An 18,616-nucleotide genomic window follows, 5' to 3' on the forward strand; every position below is an offset into this window, starting at 1 on the left:
AAAATAAAACAATATGATCAGCTAAGAAAATGTAGTGAAGGTTTGAAATAGCTACTGAGGAGGACACAGAGAACTGTGTAGCAGAATTGTCGGGTAGTATTTAGGCCTGCAAATATATACCCTAATTTGCACCAATCCACACAACTGGATAGATTTCTCAAGCAGGATTCAGTCCATGTATAGGACTAATAGGTGTTTCTGTAATGGATGTAAAAGGAACACCAGGATGTAAAGGAGTTAAAGGTGTTAGTAAGGGTATGGTTGAAACCTGTGACTCATTTCAAAGTATACAATCTATGCAGATTTTTCACAAAAAACACATTCAGCAACTTAAGAACAGAGACTCTTCCTTTCCGGGGCCTAGGATTACTCCTTATACTCAGAAGATATTCAGATATTTTTGAATGAATGAATGAATTAATAAACAAAAATCTGACTTTGCTAAGCATTTCTGAATGTAAGTATTAGGTTTACTTTGTGATGAATATGTTAATTATTTTAGAGAATCAGAATTCTGTATCAAGAGCCACATTCCTATAATTTACTTACACTAAAATGACTAGACCAATGCCAAATTCAGTCTGGAACACAAAAGTTTATTAGAATAAAAATACACATACAGTATCAACACTAAAATTATTTCACATCGCATATAGGTTTTACCTCCATTAGTTTTTATTTTAATGCTTATAAAGTCTATGCTGTAAATAATTTGCACATTTGTAAACAAATCTTAGATTACCAAAGATGCAGTGTATCTATCAGATATTGAATATCAAAACTTAAGGATGGGAACTGATAGCGAAATCCAATTACACTAAACATTCCTGTAAATTTTTGGAAAGAGAGGAAAAGATTAAAATAATTCACTTGAAATGAGGTAAGATGTATATGAAAAGGTTTTTAGTAGCATATATCACAATGTTGAGATGAGAATATTAAAAACATTCATGGAAAATTCACTTTGATGTTTTGCATAGTCTAGGTTATTTTTTAAAAAACAAAAAATTAAAAATTACCCAAATTCCTTATTAGAAAGAGACAATTACCTGGTTCTACTTAGGATCCGTGTATGTTCTAAGTCTTTCTCTCCTTTATAAAAAAAAGAGATTATCTGATTCTATTTAGGATCTGTGTACATTCTAAGTCTTTCTCTCATTTAGAGAAAAACATTCTCAAGTCTATAGAAAAGGAAAAAAAATTAAGATTAGGACCAACATTTCAAGCTGCCTTTTGGAAAGAAAATTAAAAACAGAGGTAGATGGTTAATTATTAGTGGCCAAGTTACTCAGGTGACTAATTTTTGTCTTGGTACACATTCACCAAAATTTTATACTTGAAGCCAAATAGTAAATAACTTTAGGAGTAGAGAGTAATACCTAGCAGAAGTTATTTTCTTTATGTCAAAGAAAAGTAATAGAAGCAAACCAGGCTTACGACCCCTGTTAAGGAGATGATTGTTTAAAGCACTACAGTTCATGCACTTTTCAAAGCAGGATAATGAACCTTGCCCCTAAGCTTCTTAGGTGTATCTGAGGCCAGCCACAAGCTCCATCAGGCCTGTTCAGTCCAAGTAGGACTGCAGGGTGCCTCGGCGCCGGACATCGCAGGTCCAGCAGTGGAAGCCTCCTCCCAGGGAATTGGCATTACGAATGTTAACTTTAATGGTAGTGATACCTGCATTGAAAGAGAGATGAGGTCAGTTAGATGGACTAACATGAAGATTCTCCTAGAGAAAGTAGGCCTACAGATTTGGAGGAATCTTGTGGTTCTAATCCTTAAGGATACCCAATCCAGAATAGTCTTTTCTCTTCCAATTTTATTTTCACCAACTATATTTCATCTGCTAATATAAAATCTCCAAAAAGTCAACAGAGAACTCTGAAGTTTTGTTTTATTGACTATTCACAAGTCAATAGACTGAGCAGGTAGACCTATCAAGTGTTCAAAATGGTCAAGTACTAAAATCTCAAGGCCTTTTAGAATTACACGTTAACTACTTTGTCAGACTGTTTCTAATTTTACCATGTTAATTTAATAGGCAAAGCAAAATTTAGCTGACCTGAAAAGTTGACTTTACATATTCACATATAAGGAGAGTTTACTGAGACAGATTAACTTCACCAGGCCACCATAAGGAAACAATGGAACACAGCTGGTGTTTTAATATCTGGGTTTGTATGGTTATACAGGTACCAAAGCAAATCCAGCAATCAGTTTAATCTGGTACCATCTGTAATAACAAGGCTATGATGTGCGTGGCCTATTTAACCAATGGTATTTAGGAAGAATCTGTTGTGTTAGACATAGTGGGGTTTTAAAAAGAAAATCTATTCTTCTTCCTCAAGAAGCCAATTATTTTGAGAGGAGGATAGGCTACAAAGTCACTAAGGGTCCATTGGTATAGCCAGGGAGAGGAAGGTGGCATGAGCCATTCAGAAAGACTTTCCTAGTCGGGCATGGTGGCTCACACCCATAATCCCAACGCTATGGGAGGCAGAGGTGGGTGGATCACTTGAGGTCGGAGTTCGAGACCAGCCTGGCCGAGTCACTCTCTACTAAAAATACAAAATTAGCCAGGCATGGTGGTGCATGCCTGTAATCCCAGCTACTCAGGAGGCTGAGGCAGGAGAATCGCTTGAACACGGGAAGTGTAGGTTGCAGTGAGTCGAGGTCGTGCCACTGCACTACAGCCTGGGTGACACGGCTCTGTCTCAAAACACACACACACACACACACACACACATATACACACACACACACACACACACACACACATCTTTATAACAGCTCATATGAAAATCCTTTCCTTCAACATTTTTCTCAATAATACTAGAATCACTGGTCTAAATTTTGAATATCAGGATAAGTAAACTCCTACTTAAGTAAAGCCCAGTCCTGCTCTTCAGTTCAAAACTGAATGATTTACTGACACACTTTCTTGCGTTTCACTACTTTGTTAACTATGCTTATTACACATAAAAGTCACTTCTGCATCTGTACACTTATGAGTCCTTTAAAATATATGATGACAGGACACTTTTAAAGGACCCACAATGATTTCTTATTTGAAGAAGGGCTGGCCAAGCTATCTGCTCACCTGCAAAGGGGTGGTTTTCCACACATGGGCACCAGGAGGCTGGCTAAGTCACATAAGATTTATAAACTTATTGCTAAGGGGGTGTCTCAGGAGTTCAGGATGCATCTCCAACTTCTGGGGGCTACGTGTGTTGAAAATAAAAATACTGACTTTCTGTGAAATAATAACTTGGTGCCTCTAAAAGGAATCAAAATTGAATTAGATAAACCATTTATCAAACCTAGCATGTCATTTCTTTAGTTCTTCTCCTTTAACATTTTCATGTATGACAACATGTTTCATTTGTTGTACATACCCAGCTTTTCAAACATCTTTTGAGTTGGAACTTCATTGGCATCCACCATAACACGTTTTTCATCTAGCATTAAGACATTCATGGAAAGCCATTTGGATGACATCCAGAGTGGATGATCTAAAAACAGCAAGAACTGTTAAACCACGTCTGCTATGATTTTGGTTTAAAGCAAGGATTTACAAGTGAAGAATATTAAAGTGACAGCTCAATTCTTTCAGTAGTTCACTTTCCATGTGAACGCTTATTTTAATCTTAAAACAATTTATCTATAAATGGTATGAATCAATCTGTACTCATTATACATTTGAATTTCACCCTGTTTTCTTTTAAAAGTCGTATCTTGGCTGGGCATGGTATAATCCTAGCACTTTGGGAGGCTGAGGCAGGAGGATTCCTTGAGCCTAGGAGTTTGAGACTATTGCCCAGAGATGGTGTCTCACTGGGGAACACAGCAAGATATCATCTCTACAAACAAACAAACAAAAAATAACTTGCTGGGCATAGTGGCCTGCACTTATAGCCCCAGCTACTTAGAAAGCTGAAGTGGAAAGATCACTTGAGCCCAGGAGTCTGAGGCTGCAGTGAGCTGTGAATGCACAACTGCACTTAAGCCTGGGCGACAGAGAAAGACACTGTCTCAAAAAAAAAAAAAAAGTCATATCTTGCTTTATGTGATGTTGTCTTATTCTGTCTTCTCCTCACTTCATTTTCTATGGAAGAAAAAGTTGCAAACACAAGTCCCAGCCTTTTTCTGATGCTCATAGTCCCAAGCACCACTTTACACCTTACTGAGGAAACACATTCTCTAAGCTGCTAACATCGGGCTCCTCTCTATAGGCAAAAGATCCTTGGTCACTAAAGTCATTATTTTAGTCTATCAGTGTATGAAAGTAAACATACCGTCTGGGATGATTGGTGTTGGAGGAGTAATGATAGTCCATCCTGCTTTCTTGAAAAGATCAATCTGTAAGACCGAAAAAACCCCCCAAAACTGTTAAATTCACATATACTATTATTATTCTTAGTCTCTAATAACCCTAATAATTCTTTTTGAGAAGCTGTCTTCTCAGCTTCCAAAATAAAGAAATTAAAATTTCTAAACATTTGGGTGATTTTGTCTAAATCCTAATTAAAAATGTACATAAAATCCCCAGATTAAAGTTAAAAAGTAACAGAAATATTGAAGCTTTTAAAGACAGTCTTATACTTTTCTCTGGTTTCAGAGTCTTAAAAAACCAAAGATACTTTTCTTAGAAATTCTCATTTTAAAAATTGAAAAATTTCCTATTTAGTTACAAGAAAACAAAAATGTGACTACGTCAAACCCACAGTCCTTCTACTTCTTGTCCATCATTTTGTATCTAGGACCATGGTATAAAGACAGATGTTAGCTATGCATTCTCAAAGAACCATATTGTCCTTAGTGACCTTTTGCAACTCAGCCATCCCTGTGTTCACATAACCACTAACTACATGAATAAATGATAATAAAATGAAATGAATAAGTAGTCATGGTCATCGGGTCTAAAAATAAAAAACAGAAATGAACAGTGACACAGCGTAACAGTGGTTTTTAAAAGTTGTACTGCAATCTTGCAAATAACAGAAAATCACTCATCACCTAACTAGAAGTAGGGGGCTGTGGACAGAAAGTAGGAGGCTGCAGGTGAAAGGGATAGACCAGCTGCAGTTCAGTGGCTCTGCTTCTCCCTACAAAGCAGAGCTGGCCAAAGGGAGCCTAACCCACTGTAGAGGGAAGACCACCACTGTCCAGTGGCATTGCCCTGCCCATGCAAGGATCATCTTGTCTAAAATTTGCTGCTGTGGAACCACTGTTGCAAGTTATGAGATAATGTCACCCTGTTTGATAGCAATACACACATATGCACAAATCTGAGACTTTGACAACAGCAAGCAGCCAAAGTCTGATGATCCCATACTAATTATTGTGTCAACTACGTATATTTCTGCATGGTGGACATCTTGTAATAAACCATAAGGAATCCAATGTTTGATCATAATAATGTTGAGTCCTGCTGAATCTGTCATTCAGAACCATTAGGAACCATGGAAGTGCTTAAAATAAAAGTGTCAATGATTTTAGTTACTAGATTCTGTTGCTTTTCCAGAGTCCCGAGAAATCTCTTACCTGGTGACATGGTCGGTCAGGGTTGGAAAGCACAGTACCAGGTCCAATGATGTTGAAGGTAGCATCAATATGCATGGGATTGGGATCTTTAAAGGAGATGATATGTACTCTGTAATCTGGAGCAAGATGCCTACGCATCCATTCAATGCCTAGGTAGTTTGTAACCTGAAAACAAAAGAAAGACATACAATCAATAAATATTTGGTTCTACGTCTAGAAAACTAAAAATATTCAAGGTGAAAAAAATTTAGGATGAAAATATTTTAATTTGGAAGTAAAGAATACAATAATATAGTGTGAAATTTCAGAGGCAGCCTGCATTTACCTGGCTTCTCTGTGCAAAAATATCTTTTCCAGCTCGAATGAAGTCAGCAGCATCAAAGCATGGCTCAAACTCAGTTGTCACAAATTTTCCCTGAGCAGCCAATTTGTGTCTGTCTTCTACAGAGTGGATGGGATAATCCTAATTGGAACAAGAATGAACACAAACAATGCATTGGATCATGAGAAAACTATTTAAAAGGCATACAGTACTAAGAAAATTAGTTTAACATCATTTTCCAAAATATTACTACTCAGTTCTAGACTAAAACATGCCTGGGAATGAAGCGGGTCCATGATAAATAAACCAAAACAACAATAAAACAACAAACTAGCATTACAGTAATTTCCTGATACAATAGTCCTCCTTTACCCATGATTTCACTTTCCATGGTTTCAGTTACCTGCAGTCAACTGTTGTCCCAAAACATTATTTTAAGAGAAACAGACCACATTCACCTAACTTTAAGTAAAGTATATTTATATAATTGTTCCATTTTCTTATTCATTATTGTTGTTAGTCTTACTGTGCCTAATTTGTAAATTCAACTTCATCATAGGTATGTATATATGTATAGGAAAAAACAAAATATATAGAGTTCAGTATCAGCATCCACTGAGAGTCTGGAACGTGTCCCCTAAGGATGAGGGGGCACGATGTACTTAGAAAAAAATGGTACACGCCAGGTGAGATGGCTCATGCCTGTAATCCCAGCACTTTGGGAGGCCAAAGTGGGCAGATCACCTGAGGTCAGGAGTTCGAGACCAGCCTGACCAACATGGTGAAATCCCGTTTCTACTAAAAATACAAAAATTAGTCAGGCATAGTGGCATGTACCTGTCATCAGAGCTACCCAGGAGGCTGAGGCAGGAGAATTGCTGGAACCTGGGAGGTAGAGGCTGCAGTGAGCTGAGATCATGCCACTGTACTCCAGTCTGGGCAACAGAGCAAGGCTCTGTCTCCAAAAAAAAAAAAAAAAAAAAAAGTGATACAGAGGCAGTAACTGATTCTGAGAATATTCCATGACCCGTACGGAAAGTAAACAGGATGAAGTCATTCTGTTCTTTTAGAAAAGGAATTTGGTCCCGAGCCTAACTCATACCATAAAATGAGATGCCATGTTTCCCCTGCCAAATTTGATTGGGAGTGGCCAAACTAATTCATTATTTCTGTCTTTAAACCCAGAAGCTATTTTGATTTTCAGTTTTTTTTCTATAAAAGATCAAATGGTAACTGATTTAATAAGGGACATACATTTCATTTTACTGTGAATTTGGACTGTAGACCAGGTTCTTTTTCTAGAAGAAGAAAAGTGAACTTCAGTCTAGTGACTTTTCTGGTTCCACTAATGAATAGTGGTACACCTGTAGGCAAGTTTTTCCCCCTCTAATGGAATGATACCACAGTATCATTAGGGTTGTTGTGAAAAACAAACAGGATTGAGGATGTAAATAAAGGGTTTAATCCAGGACCCAGAAGAAGGTAAGCACCAAAAAGTGTTAGCAATTATTATTACTATCATAGGATCATTTACTCTTATCATATTCATCATAAAATAATCACTTCTTAAAAATAAGATGATGTTTTCTCTTTCTAAAATGCATAATATGTAAAAGGTATCAGAGAATCTCTATCTTACTCTTTGTAGATCAGTTAGAAAAGTTAGTAATAAGCTAGCCTATTATTAGGGACTCACCCGGTCATAAAGCTCATCAGCCATTGTGGGCTTAGGAGCTGTTGTCCACTTGGCGCCACGGTGGAAGTAGTCTTTGATAATTGACCTGTACGCTCGGTACTCAAAGAAGCGTGAACGCCATGCCATGGGAGCCTCGATAATCTCATTGCCCACAACTATCAGGATGTCTCGAGGCATTGCACTGTATAAACCTGTCAGACCAAAAAATTCCATGACAACTTCAGCAGTGTTAATTTCCAAGACAAAAAAGGTCTATATAGGGCTAGGCGCAGTGGTTCATGCCTGTAATCCCAGCACTTTGGGAGGCCAAGATGGGCGGATCACTTGATCCTGACCGGGCTGGTCAGGAGTTCAAGAGCTGCCTGGCCAACATGGTCAAGCCCCGTCTCTACTAAAAGAATACAAAAAAAATTAGCCAGGCATGATGGCATGTGCCTGTAATCCTAGCTACTCGGGAGACTGAGGCAGGAGAATCACTTGAACCAGGAGGCCAAGGCTGCAGTGAGCGGAGATTGTACCACTGCACTCCAGCCTGGGCAACAGAGTGAGATTCTGTCTCAAAAAAAAAAAAAAGTCTATATAATATGACCTCTTCTTTTGGTTAAAAAAACTAGTAAAAATACATGTGTATATGTATATATGAAAATGGCAAAAAATTTGAATAATACATACTAGATTGTTCACATGAATTCTGTGTGGTGGTAAGGAAGCCAAGAAAAAAAAGAAAAGAAAAAAAGTGAAGGAATAAAGTCTTTGTAACAAAGAGATGTTGAACCACCAAGCTTTCACCATTTGTAAGCTCCTTTCTTGCTATACCGAAACAGAGCTCTTAAAGGACCATCAGCATCACAAGATAAACACTGAGCCAAGGATCAATCTAAAACTAGAAATTAGAACAGTGACCTAAGGCACAAGAACAGTCATGCAGCAATGTCAGTTAAAAATAAAATGGAAATGTTTCTATTCCCCTTTTAATTTCTGTTCTTGAGGAAAATTAAATGAATCCACTGTTCTTATGTAAGGAAATGACCATAAAGTTTAGGAAAATTTGTTATTTCACGGAGATTCCACTAGATGGAATGGAGTTTGGAATGTATACATCTTAATCATATCAACATGGACCAAACCATTCCTAAATAAATCTTTAAAGTTTTCAAGAACTAGCAAAGCAAAGGACTCTCCAAGAAATTTTTTGGAGCTTTCCCCCTACACATTAAGAAAGACACTGAAAATTCAGACACTGGCAGTTTAGTTATCTGACATCACTTACCCGTAGACTCAAAATCAGGAGTTTTATACTTCAATGACCAGTCAATGGGGTCAGGCCTCCTCACTGTCACTCCTTCCATTTTTAAAATATTGCACATTTCTTCAATTTCAGTAACAGCCTTTTTCAAATGATCTTTGGGAAAATAATGCCCTCCATGCTTCTGGTAAAATGGCCAGTACTTTTCATATGTGTTGGCCTGGAAGTAGAAGCAAATAAACCCAATACTTACAGGAGAAAAATACAGCTCATGATAGGTTTATAGGCAGTAAACAGCTCTTTGTATAAGGTATTGGAATTGAGACTCCAACCACGCCACGTTCAGTGCTGATTCCTAGCATTGAGCACAGATGCTCTCTGGGCAGACACTCAGTATCTGTTGAATGAAGAACTCTAAAACATCTTGATGTTTTGAGGTCTTTTGCTCCTTCTGCCTGAGATCTCATGCCCAACCACTAACAGCATGTTTACCTTCAGACAGGCTTGGAATCCTCTTGGCCAGTTTTTTTTTTTGCCACATTTTGCAGACAAAACAGGACATAGCACTTCTACCAGAGAGCCTCAATAAAACGGAACAAGAGAACACACAAACTAGCATAAGAGAATAAAAGCACTTATACTAAGCCAAAACCATGGGTTATCCATGCATCTCAGAATTCTGTCTGGAAAATAGCACCTCAAGATATTTTGTGAAGGGAAAAAAAGATATTTAGACCCTGTTAAGATCAGGAATATACTTTCAAATATGCTTTATTTATCTTTAAACCCCATCATTGGTCAGGCATGGTGGCTCAGCCTGTAATCCCAGCACTTTGGGAGGCCGAGGCGGGCAGATAGCTTGAGGTCAGGAGTTCGAGACCAGCCTGGCCAACATGGTGAAATCCCATTTCTACTAAAAATTCAAAAATTAGCCAGGCCTGGTGGCATGTGCCTATAGTCACAGCTACTTCGGAGGCCAAGGCAGGAGAACTGCTTGAACACAGGAGGCAGAGGTTGCAGTGAGCTGAGATCGTGCCACAGCACTCCAGCCTGGGCAACAGAGCGAGACTCTGTCTCAAAAAAAGAAAGGAAAAGAAAAGAAAAGAAAGAAGGAAGGAAGGAAAGAAAAGGAAAGAAGGAAGGAAGGAAGGAAGGAAAGAAAGAAAGGAAGGAAAAGAAAAGAAAAGAAAAAAAAAGAAAGACAGACAACAAAAAAACCATTATTGATTTTCCCGTTCAACAGAATTAACACTTGCCAAAATTGTGTAACAGTGCAAATATGCCTTTGGTAATTCCCTGTCAAAATGCCTCACACCAACCACACCTCTCCTTTTTCTAATCCATTCAGCTCTTACATCTTTTCGAGTCTTTTTGTCATAGAAGAAAGTGATATGATAAGCAAATTCACAAATTTTTAATAACTGAAAAAAAAATTTAGAAAGTTTCCAGGGCTATATGTATTTTAGAAGACTACCAAAGAGAAAACATTTGAATGCTTTAAAATGGCTCAATCAGTTTGCTAAAAATTATTGTTGAATAGGGTAGGTGCAACAGCTCTAAAATATTGTTTTGTTTTGTTTTGAGACGGCGTCTCACTGTTGCCCAGGCAGGAGTGCAGTGGTACTGCACCCTCAGCTCACTGCACCCTCCGCCTCCCACCAGGTTCAAATGTTTCTCCTGCCTCAGCTTCCTGAGTAGCTGGGATTACAGGCGCAGGCCACCACACCCGGCTAATTTTTTGTATTTTTAGTAGAGACAGGGTTTCACCATGTTGGCCAGGCTGGTCTTGAACTCCTGACCTCGTGATCCACCTGCCTGAGCCTCCCAAAGCGCTGGGATTACAGGCATGAGCCACCGTGCCCGGCCAAAATATTGGTTTTCAAACATGTAAAAATCTAGACATATTCTGCATTCAGATTGTTTTCCAAATGTCTAAGTTCTCAGTCAATTTGCATAAATACATTGGGAAATGTACATGATGCATCTTCCCATTTTTCAAGCTACAGGAAGCAGAACTCCAATCAGAGAATCCAGACTCTAAGAAAAAGACTTGAACCTTCATCAAAAGATTAGCAACGCAATGTACATTGATATATTTTAAGTTTAAAAATGTTTTAACACTTTGGGAGGCCGAGACGGGTGGATCACGAGGTCAGGAGATCGAGACCATCCTGGCTAACACGGTGAAACCCCGTCTCTACTAAGAAATACAAAAAACTAGCCGGGCGAGGTGGCGGGCGCCTGTAGTCCCAGCTACTTGGGAGGCTGAGGCCGGAGAATGGCGTGAACCCGGGAGGCGGAGCTTGCAGTGAGCTGAGATCCGGCCACTGCACTCCAGCCTGGGCGACAGAGTGAGACTCCGTCTCAAAAAAAAAAAAAAAAAAAAAAAAAAAAAGTTTTAAATGTTTTATTTTAAATTTTTGTTTAAAAATGTTTAAAGCAGGTATTTTTAAAATGTTTATTTATATAATTGATGAACTGACCAACTATTAGTCCTGACCATGTCAGATATGAGGGTCTCCACCATCAATCAGATAATTAGGGTTATCAATAAGTACTAGAAAGAAGGTGTAAAACTTGGTAATGGGCTCAAGTGTGTCAGAGTGTGTCTACTTTAGCTGGATATTCTCATTTGGTTTCCCAGCAATCCTATCAAAGAAACAGGGCAAGCTCTCATATGCTTATTTCACATGTAAGGAAAGAGGCTCTGGCTGGTCACATGCTTGCTAACTATCTGGACAAGCAGGACTAGAACTCAAGTTCTCTGACTGTTACTTGAAGAGTGTCCCTAATACATCATGGGACTTGCATGTTATACTGGTTTGAACACTTCTAACTAGATGTGCAAAAACTTTTAAGACTGGAATTGCTTAACAAGTTCAAACTGTCCCAATGGCTTTTACTCATCAAGACTGACCAAATGTCTAGATATTCAGCTCTTTAATGTCAAAGACAGTGTCTTTTCTAGATTTTGTGTCTCTACTTCCATTTTTATCTCAGTCTGATAAATATCAAATATATGAAAGTGGACCCATCTCTTTTAGTTCAACATCCAAGTTCACATCAGTTACACTGGAACCCAGATTGGTGAATAAGGAGTAAGCCAAGAAACAGGTCTTTAGAAAAACTGAATGATGCCAGTGAAACTCTTAGAGGCTGGTAAACAAACGTCCATAGGCAAATTTGGCCTGCTGCTTGTTTTTGTAAATAAAGTTTTATGGGAATGCAGGCACATTCATTTGTTTACATATTGTCTATGACTGCTTTTGCACTACAATGGCACAGCTGAGAGCTGAGTAGTTCAACAGAGACCGATGGTCTGCAAAGCCTAAATTACTTATTATCTGGTACAAAGATGAAGTTTGCTGACGCCTGGGGTCTGAATCATTAATTAGCTTTTACTAAGGTCTATAGGCAAACAGCAGGCTGAATTTCTGGCCTATGAAAAATGTTATCAGCATTAAACATTTTATAAGACCAAGCTACCCTTTCAAAAAACAAAATAAAAGCACTCCACTGTTTTCTACTCCTAGGAATTTCTGCAACAGCAACCAGAAAGAGGATAATAATGACTCTTTATATTCCTCTCAGATACACGCTGGTACTACTCATCCATTCACCACTTCCTCCTTCTCATGCCAGGCACATCTCCTACAATCCACTAGGGACAAGAAGCCTTTGAAAATTTAACACTGGGTTACAGGAGATGCAGAGTTACGCAGTCTCACTAGACTCATTCCAAAGTATCCTCCGTGACTATTTGTGCAGAGTGAAACTTGCTTTGATAAATTAAACTTTCCTGGGAGAAAAAGGTTATTTGAACAAATGTGAATTTTTCTTGTAGAGTTTATAATCTGGCAAAGGTTGGGCAAAGTACAAATGATCAGGGCACAATACATTTTACAAGAAATAGCTAGAAATTGTTTACACTTCCTTTATAACCCTGCTAAATGAGCTAGCAATCATTTACCAAGTTGTTTGCAAGATAATGAACACTATATTAGATGCTTAGCATATGATGTTTATAATAATCTGTTGCAAAGGTATGTCTGCATTCCTTGAACCTTTATACTCTTTCAAAGCCTAAAACCCTTTGCAACGGTTTGCCAAGTGAATTTTTAAATACTGTCTTTGGAAGGCTAAGAAATGACAACAGAAATGTATTTATCCAGCTGTAAGCTTATATTACACTAATCTTGATTAATCTTGTATTTTATAAAAGGTCCTTTATTAAGGGCTTTACTTTTAAAAAGACAAAAGCAAAGCAAAAAACATACTTGAGGCTGGGCACGGTGGCTCACCCCTGTAATCCCAGCACTTTGGGAGGCCAAGGCGGGCAGATCACGAGGTCAGGAGATAGAGACCATCCTGGCTAACATGGTGAAACCCTGTCTCTACTAAACATACAAAAAAAAATTAGCCAGGTCTGGTGGTGGGCACCTGTAGTCCCAGCTACTCAGGAGGCTAAGGCAGGAGAATGGTGTGAACCTGGGAGGCGGAGCTTGCAGTGAGCCAAGATTGCGCCACTGCACTCCAGTCTGGGCGACAGAGCAAGACTCTGTCTCAAAAAAAAAAAAAAAAAAAAAAAAATTGATAGCAAATATTTACTATATTTTGCAGAACAAAAAGTCACAGAGCTTTAAAAAATTATGCTTCCTAACAATTATGTTCCACATTCCTTTCCTTAAAATTTCTCTAGTACTTATATCTTCCAACATCTTCTGCTCTGATTGCCTATAGACAGTTTACTACATTATTTTTTTTTTATTATTCCTAAACTGATTAATATATGTCATTCTTCTTTACTACAAGGCACGGCCTTGCCTGCTAGGATCCATGCATATCTTGGATTTACTTTCTTGTCCCTCAAAACCAGGCTTAGCACATGGCATGAAACAGAAATAACCGTTATTTCCTGTCTAGAATCAAAGAGAGAAAGAGAAAGAGAGAAGAATAAACAAACAAAAAGAACCAGACAAATGAATGAAATCAACACTGCTAATGTTACTGGTATATACAACTATTATACCCCCAAAGTACCTTTGGAATGTAATTGGCAAACTGGATCCATACAACTATAATAAGTTGTTGTTTTGTTCTTTAGAATACTTAACATGTAATCTTTTACCTTTAGATTAATCCTTAATCCTGTTAGGTAGATAGCAAACCTCTTAGTATCTTCATTTTACAGTGGCCCAGAAAGCTGTGGAATCTTGTACAAGGTCAAATAACTGATTAACCGAGACTAGCTATCAAGCTTTTATCAAATACCTAATTAATCCCAGACTCCTGACTTCAGCATAGTACATTTTCCACAAGCCCATGAAATGACAGTCTAAAGTCATAAATCAAGTGACAAAGAACTCAAAATTATGTCTGAGAATTCTGATTCTGTAAAATCACATGATATGAAAGTCTATCATTGTAAAGACAAGTAGAAGGATAAATTATTGCTTGGATTTAAATTTTAATTCCACCCAATTAAAATGGTTAGGGGATGGGACTTTTCAAGGAAAGACTTAAGAAGACTATGCCTTTTAAAAACATGTGGATGGTGTATAAATTAATCTTCTCACCAAATTCCAAATATCAGAACCAAAGACAATTTCAGAACAATTAGAAGTTATTACTTTTTCTATCTCCCTGTCTTCCTGGTCTAACTCAGGAGTCATTTTCTTCAAGAGGACTTCTTAACTGGCCAGAACTTGGTCACTTCTCTTTCCTTAGCTTTCCTGGCACTTCAACTGCCTTGTCAGTCGATTGGAATAAGATACTTGGTCTTCGTTTCTATGTGGACATCATATTTCTTCAAATAGAAAGGAAGATCTTTTACATTAATACCTCTAGAGCCCTGGTACATCATAGGCAATATTTCTGAAGACCACGAAAATGCTGTTACAGAACTTCTTTCCTCAGTCCACTTTACAAATAAAAGTGTAAATATTCAGGAAAAATTTAAGGACATTATAGATAGATTTGTAACCCATTATTAATAGGAGTCTAGGCTGTGTCTACAATGTGGATGGTGGTCCCTTAGATATGGGACCCTTATGCAGTACAGAACCTGAACACCGGCCCACAGAGGCCCTGGACATAAGAATATTACAGATGAAAACCACTAGGAGTTTTTGTTTGTTTGTTTTTGAGACGGAGTCTTGTTCTGTTGCCCAGGCTGGAGTGCAGTGGTGCAATCTCGGCTCACTGCCTCCTGGGTTCACGCCATTCTCCTGACTCAGCCTCCCGAGTAGCTGGGACTACAGGCGCCCGCCACCATGCCCAGCTAATTTTTGTATTTTTAGTGGAGATGGGCTTTCACCATGTTAGCTAGGATGTTCTCAATCTCCTGACCTTGTGATCCTCCCACCTCAGCCTCCCAAACTGTTGGGATTACAGGCGTGAGCCACGGTGCCTGGCCACCACTAGGAGTTTTTAAAAAGGGAGATGTTACTTGTTGCCAGGGAAATTCTGGAACACTTTGTGAAAGGTGTCATTGAAGCTAGGTGGTAGTAGGTTTAAACTACCTAGTTTAAACAGACTAAAGGGCACAGGAAGATGGGTGGAAGAGACTTAGGTAGGGGCAAAGATGCAGGGCTTGTGAAGAAACAGTGAGTAGTCTAGTTTAGCTGCCTTATATGGTTGTCTTATAAAGTCTGCTGAAAACCAGGGTGGGATATTAGAGGAGAGAGGGACTTGACCAGAAATGAACACTGCTAATCTGCTGTACTAACAGATGAGTCAATAACTGGAATGGGGAATCCTGGAAATGCAGACAAGAGCCAGATTGGGAAGGATGTTGAATACCATGAGGACTTTATCCTGAGCAATTCGGGGGTGGGGGTGGGGAGGGGGTTGGCTAGCAAAGTAGAGGAGGAAAAGAAGCAGGATGAGAAACATGATCACATTTGAGTTTTAAAAAATCACTTGGATTGCAGCTGCAAGGTGGTTTGGTAAGAAGAGTGAGTAGCAGTGACCAGTTAGGAGTTAACTGCAATAGTCCAGACAGCAGATGAGCGCCCAACCATTAGGGAGAGGCAAAGCAGAGGGATGAGGCAAGATTCATTTTGACAAAAGCCTTGTTAAACCTTGGAGAATGGATGTGGAGGACGCCACATAAGGAGAAATCAAAGATGATTCTTTTGTGTTTTAGCTTGATTAAATAGGAATGCCAATAATTAAAAGGAAGGAATGAGAAGGGGTCCACTTTAGCAGGGTGGCTGGCAACTGAACTCCAGATGTGCCAAGTTTGAAGTCATGTGGCAATATCCCATAAGGAGTTCAATACAGAGATACGGACCAGAGAGGAGGTGGGAGGGGCAGCTGTGAGAATGGCTAAGAGAAGGGGGCTGAAAGTAATATTCTATTCAACCTTGGCATTACAGGCTGTGACGGAAGAAGATCTGAGGAAAAGAGAAAGAACTATTATTCCCAGAAAAGCTCTCTTAGATTCCAAGGGGAAGAGTTTCAGGAAAGAAGCAATTATCATTGGTGTAAACAGTGTCAAATACCACAGAGGTGTCAGGTAAGATAACTTAGAGTTAGTCACTGCATTGAGAGGTCTGAGAGTAAACTGAAGGGAAAGCAGTCAGAGGGTAGCAGCAGCAGGTGAGGAGGGAACGCACTTTCAGACATGTGAACAGCCTTTACCTTCACCTCGATGGTGAACGGCGGAACACAGGCATTTTCTGCTCTGCCCACTATCACTTCCTCTAAGGGGTCCCATTCGTTGTAAGAAGAGACAGGGCAGTCCTTGGGCAGAGGTTCAGTGGCCTTGTCGTCAGCTGCAAAGGAGTTCCGGGAGGAAGCCGTAGCTGCCTGGGTGCTCTGGAAAGTTCGCTGCACCCATCCCGTCAAGGTTCGTCCAAGCTTCCAAGAACAAAGAAAACATTATTGTATTGCATTGCTCTATCACTACTTGCAGAGAGAAGGAAGTGGAGATGGGGTAAAAATCCAGCATAACATTGCCACTTAAACCCCTTTAGAAGAGCGTAAACCAAGATGTTAACAATGTGTAGGTGGGTAGTGGGATTACAGATAATTTTTTAACCCTCTTGTTTATCTACAAATTGTCTTATCTATTAATTGCTGTAACTCTTTAAAACTCCTCAGAAGACCGTGTCCCCAGCGACCATACACCCCCATCTTTATCTCAGAATGCAATTCCTGCACTCAAGCTTTAAGCACCTCTTTTGCAGATGGGTCAATCCTCCTCTCAGAAAACCACAGACAGCTGCTCTAAAACTTCCCGCCAGTCCCAGCTGAGGATGGAACCTCCTTTTCCCTCAAGTATCAAAGGTTACCAATATTAGGCTTTTTATTTTATTTTATCTTTACAAATGAAAAGGTGGAAACATTTGTAAAGGACCGTATCTTTCAGAATAGCCAGCTTCAAATCAAATTTTTTTCATCTTTGACATACACTTCGCATTCTTTGGCACTTCAATTCTAAGAGTGAGCAACTGCCATCTGCTCCATTTTACAGATGGCCCACAGTACCCTAGCCAAGATCAGGATTAGCCCAGGCGTAAATTCAAACAACTAAAAAGGAGATCTAAAAACTTCAAAAGCCTTTAAAAAATGCATGGCCTATAAAATCTAGAGCAGGGAGGGTCCCTCAACCCCTGAGTAAACCTCAACCCCCCAAATCTCTATCCTGCTCTGTTAAAAGCCTTAGGAAGTGGGCAGGAGGGGAACTCGGGTGGAGGCAGAAGCAAGAAGGAGAGTGGCAGCTGTTCAGGAACCAGTTGCTGGGGGGAAGCCAGAATGTCGGAGCGATTCCAGTCCTAGGAGCAAGGGTCTGCCGCCAGGGCAGCCGAAGGCGGGGAGCGCAGAAACTCTGCTTACAGGCTGCGCTCGCCAGACTCCTCTCCAGACGTGGGACCGCATATTATACTTGGAGTGAATCTGGTCGCTCGCTCCCCGTCCCTGATTCCCACTTTGCTTGTCTCTTCTCCCCATCCATCCACCCCACACGCATTTTCCAGAAATCTCCCCCAACTCGATGCCCACTTAGGCTACTGAACCCCAATAACGCCACCCTTTTACTAAGAGGAGCCTCCGTCATCCCAGCCCCTTGCTCCGAGCGGGAAGCTTGGTGCAGCGCACCAAGGTCCGGTAGAGGACCGTGGGCCAGCAGGCCGCAGACGCGGAGACAGCAAGTGGACCCCAAGGGGTGGAGCCGCAACGCAAGTTCCCCCCGACCCGGGGACGCCGCCCAGCTCCTGGAGCCTGCAAAGGCTCTTGAAGCTGAGCTTCCCAGGGATGCCAGAAGGGACACTCTCGTGCAATTCTGGCTGGGGAAAGCGAGGGAAGGCGGCGGCTCTGTGGAGGGAGCGAGCGGGTGCTCCACGCCACCCTCAAGACCGAGTGAGTCACGCGGCCGCCAGACGAGGCCGGTGGCGCACGCACCCGAGACCCGATGTAGTGCACCGCCTCGGCGCCGCGGCTCCCGCCGCGCAGACACCGCACCCGCAGCATCGCCCGGACCCGGCTGGTCCACGCACGGAATGTTCCTGGCCTGGGCCGCGTCGGTCCAAGCCTCCCCGAGAGCGCGCCCGGAGCGTGATGGGCGGGTGCGCTGGGCCCGCGGCCTTTTGTAGCCGCGCTCCGCCCCGGCCGCCCCCCGCGGCCCCATTGGCTGCCGGGAACAGGTGGTGGGGCCAGCAGAGCGCCCCGAATTAGGAACTGTTGGGAGGCGCCGTGGCCGCTAGCTCGAGCCTCCGACGCTTGCCCTTTTTTAGCCAGCGGGGCCACTGACGGCTTCTGTTGCACGCCCGGACCTGGACCCCGACCCGAGCGCCGCAAGAAGGCC

General features: G+C 40.8%; 1 protein-coding gene across 1 annotated transcript; it reads right to left on the reverse strand.

The window, feature by feature from the left end:
- Window positions 1-575: 575 nt before the first annotated feature.
- On the reverse strand, window positions 576-18,371 carry GATM (glycine amidinotransferase). The gene is made up of 9 exons (XM_001111604.5): window positions 18,214-18,371; window positions 16,453-16,671; window positions 8,833-9,028; window positions 7,563-7,753; window positions 5,870-6,007; window positions 5,545-5,709; window positions 4,296-4,359; window positions 3,396-3,512; window positions 576-1,677 (listed from the first exon to the last, which is right to left on the reverse strand). Exons 1-9 carry the CDS (start codon window positions 18,280-18,282, stop codon window positions 1,565-1,567), a joined length of 1,272 nt encoding a protein of 423 aa, XP_001111604.2. The 5' UTR covers window positions 18,283-18,371; the 3' UTR covers window positions 576-1,564.
- Window positions 18,372-18,616: the final 245 nt, after the last annotated feature.

This window comes from Macaca mulatta, chromosome 7 (assembly GCF_049350105.2).
Source record: "Macaca mulatta isolate MMU2019108-1 chromosome 7, T2T-MMU8v2.0, whole genome shotgun sequence".
Lineage (NCBI taxonomy): Eukaryota > Metazoa > Chordata > Mammalia > Primates > Cercopithecidae > Macaca > Macaca mulatta.

Coding starts and splice junctions, on each gene's coding strand:
- GATM (XM_001111604.5), bottom strand. CDS start 18,282: ATGCTGCGGGTGCGGTGTCTGCGCGGCGGGAGCCGCGGCGCCGAGGCG. Junction 5,710..5,869: donor TTTTTGCACAGAGAAGCCAG/GTAAATGCAGGC, acceptor TTTTGTTTTCAG/GTTACAAACTACCTAGGCAT. Junction 3,513..4,295: donor AACACCAATCATCCCAGACG/GTATGTTTACTT, acceptor TGCTGTTTTTAG/ATCATCCACTCTGGATGTCA.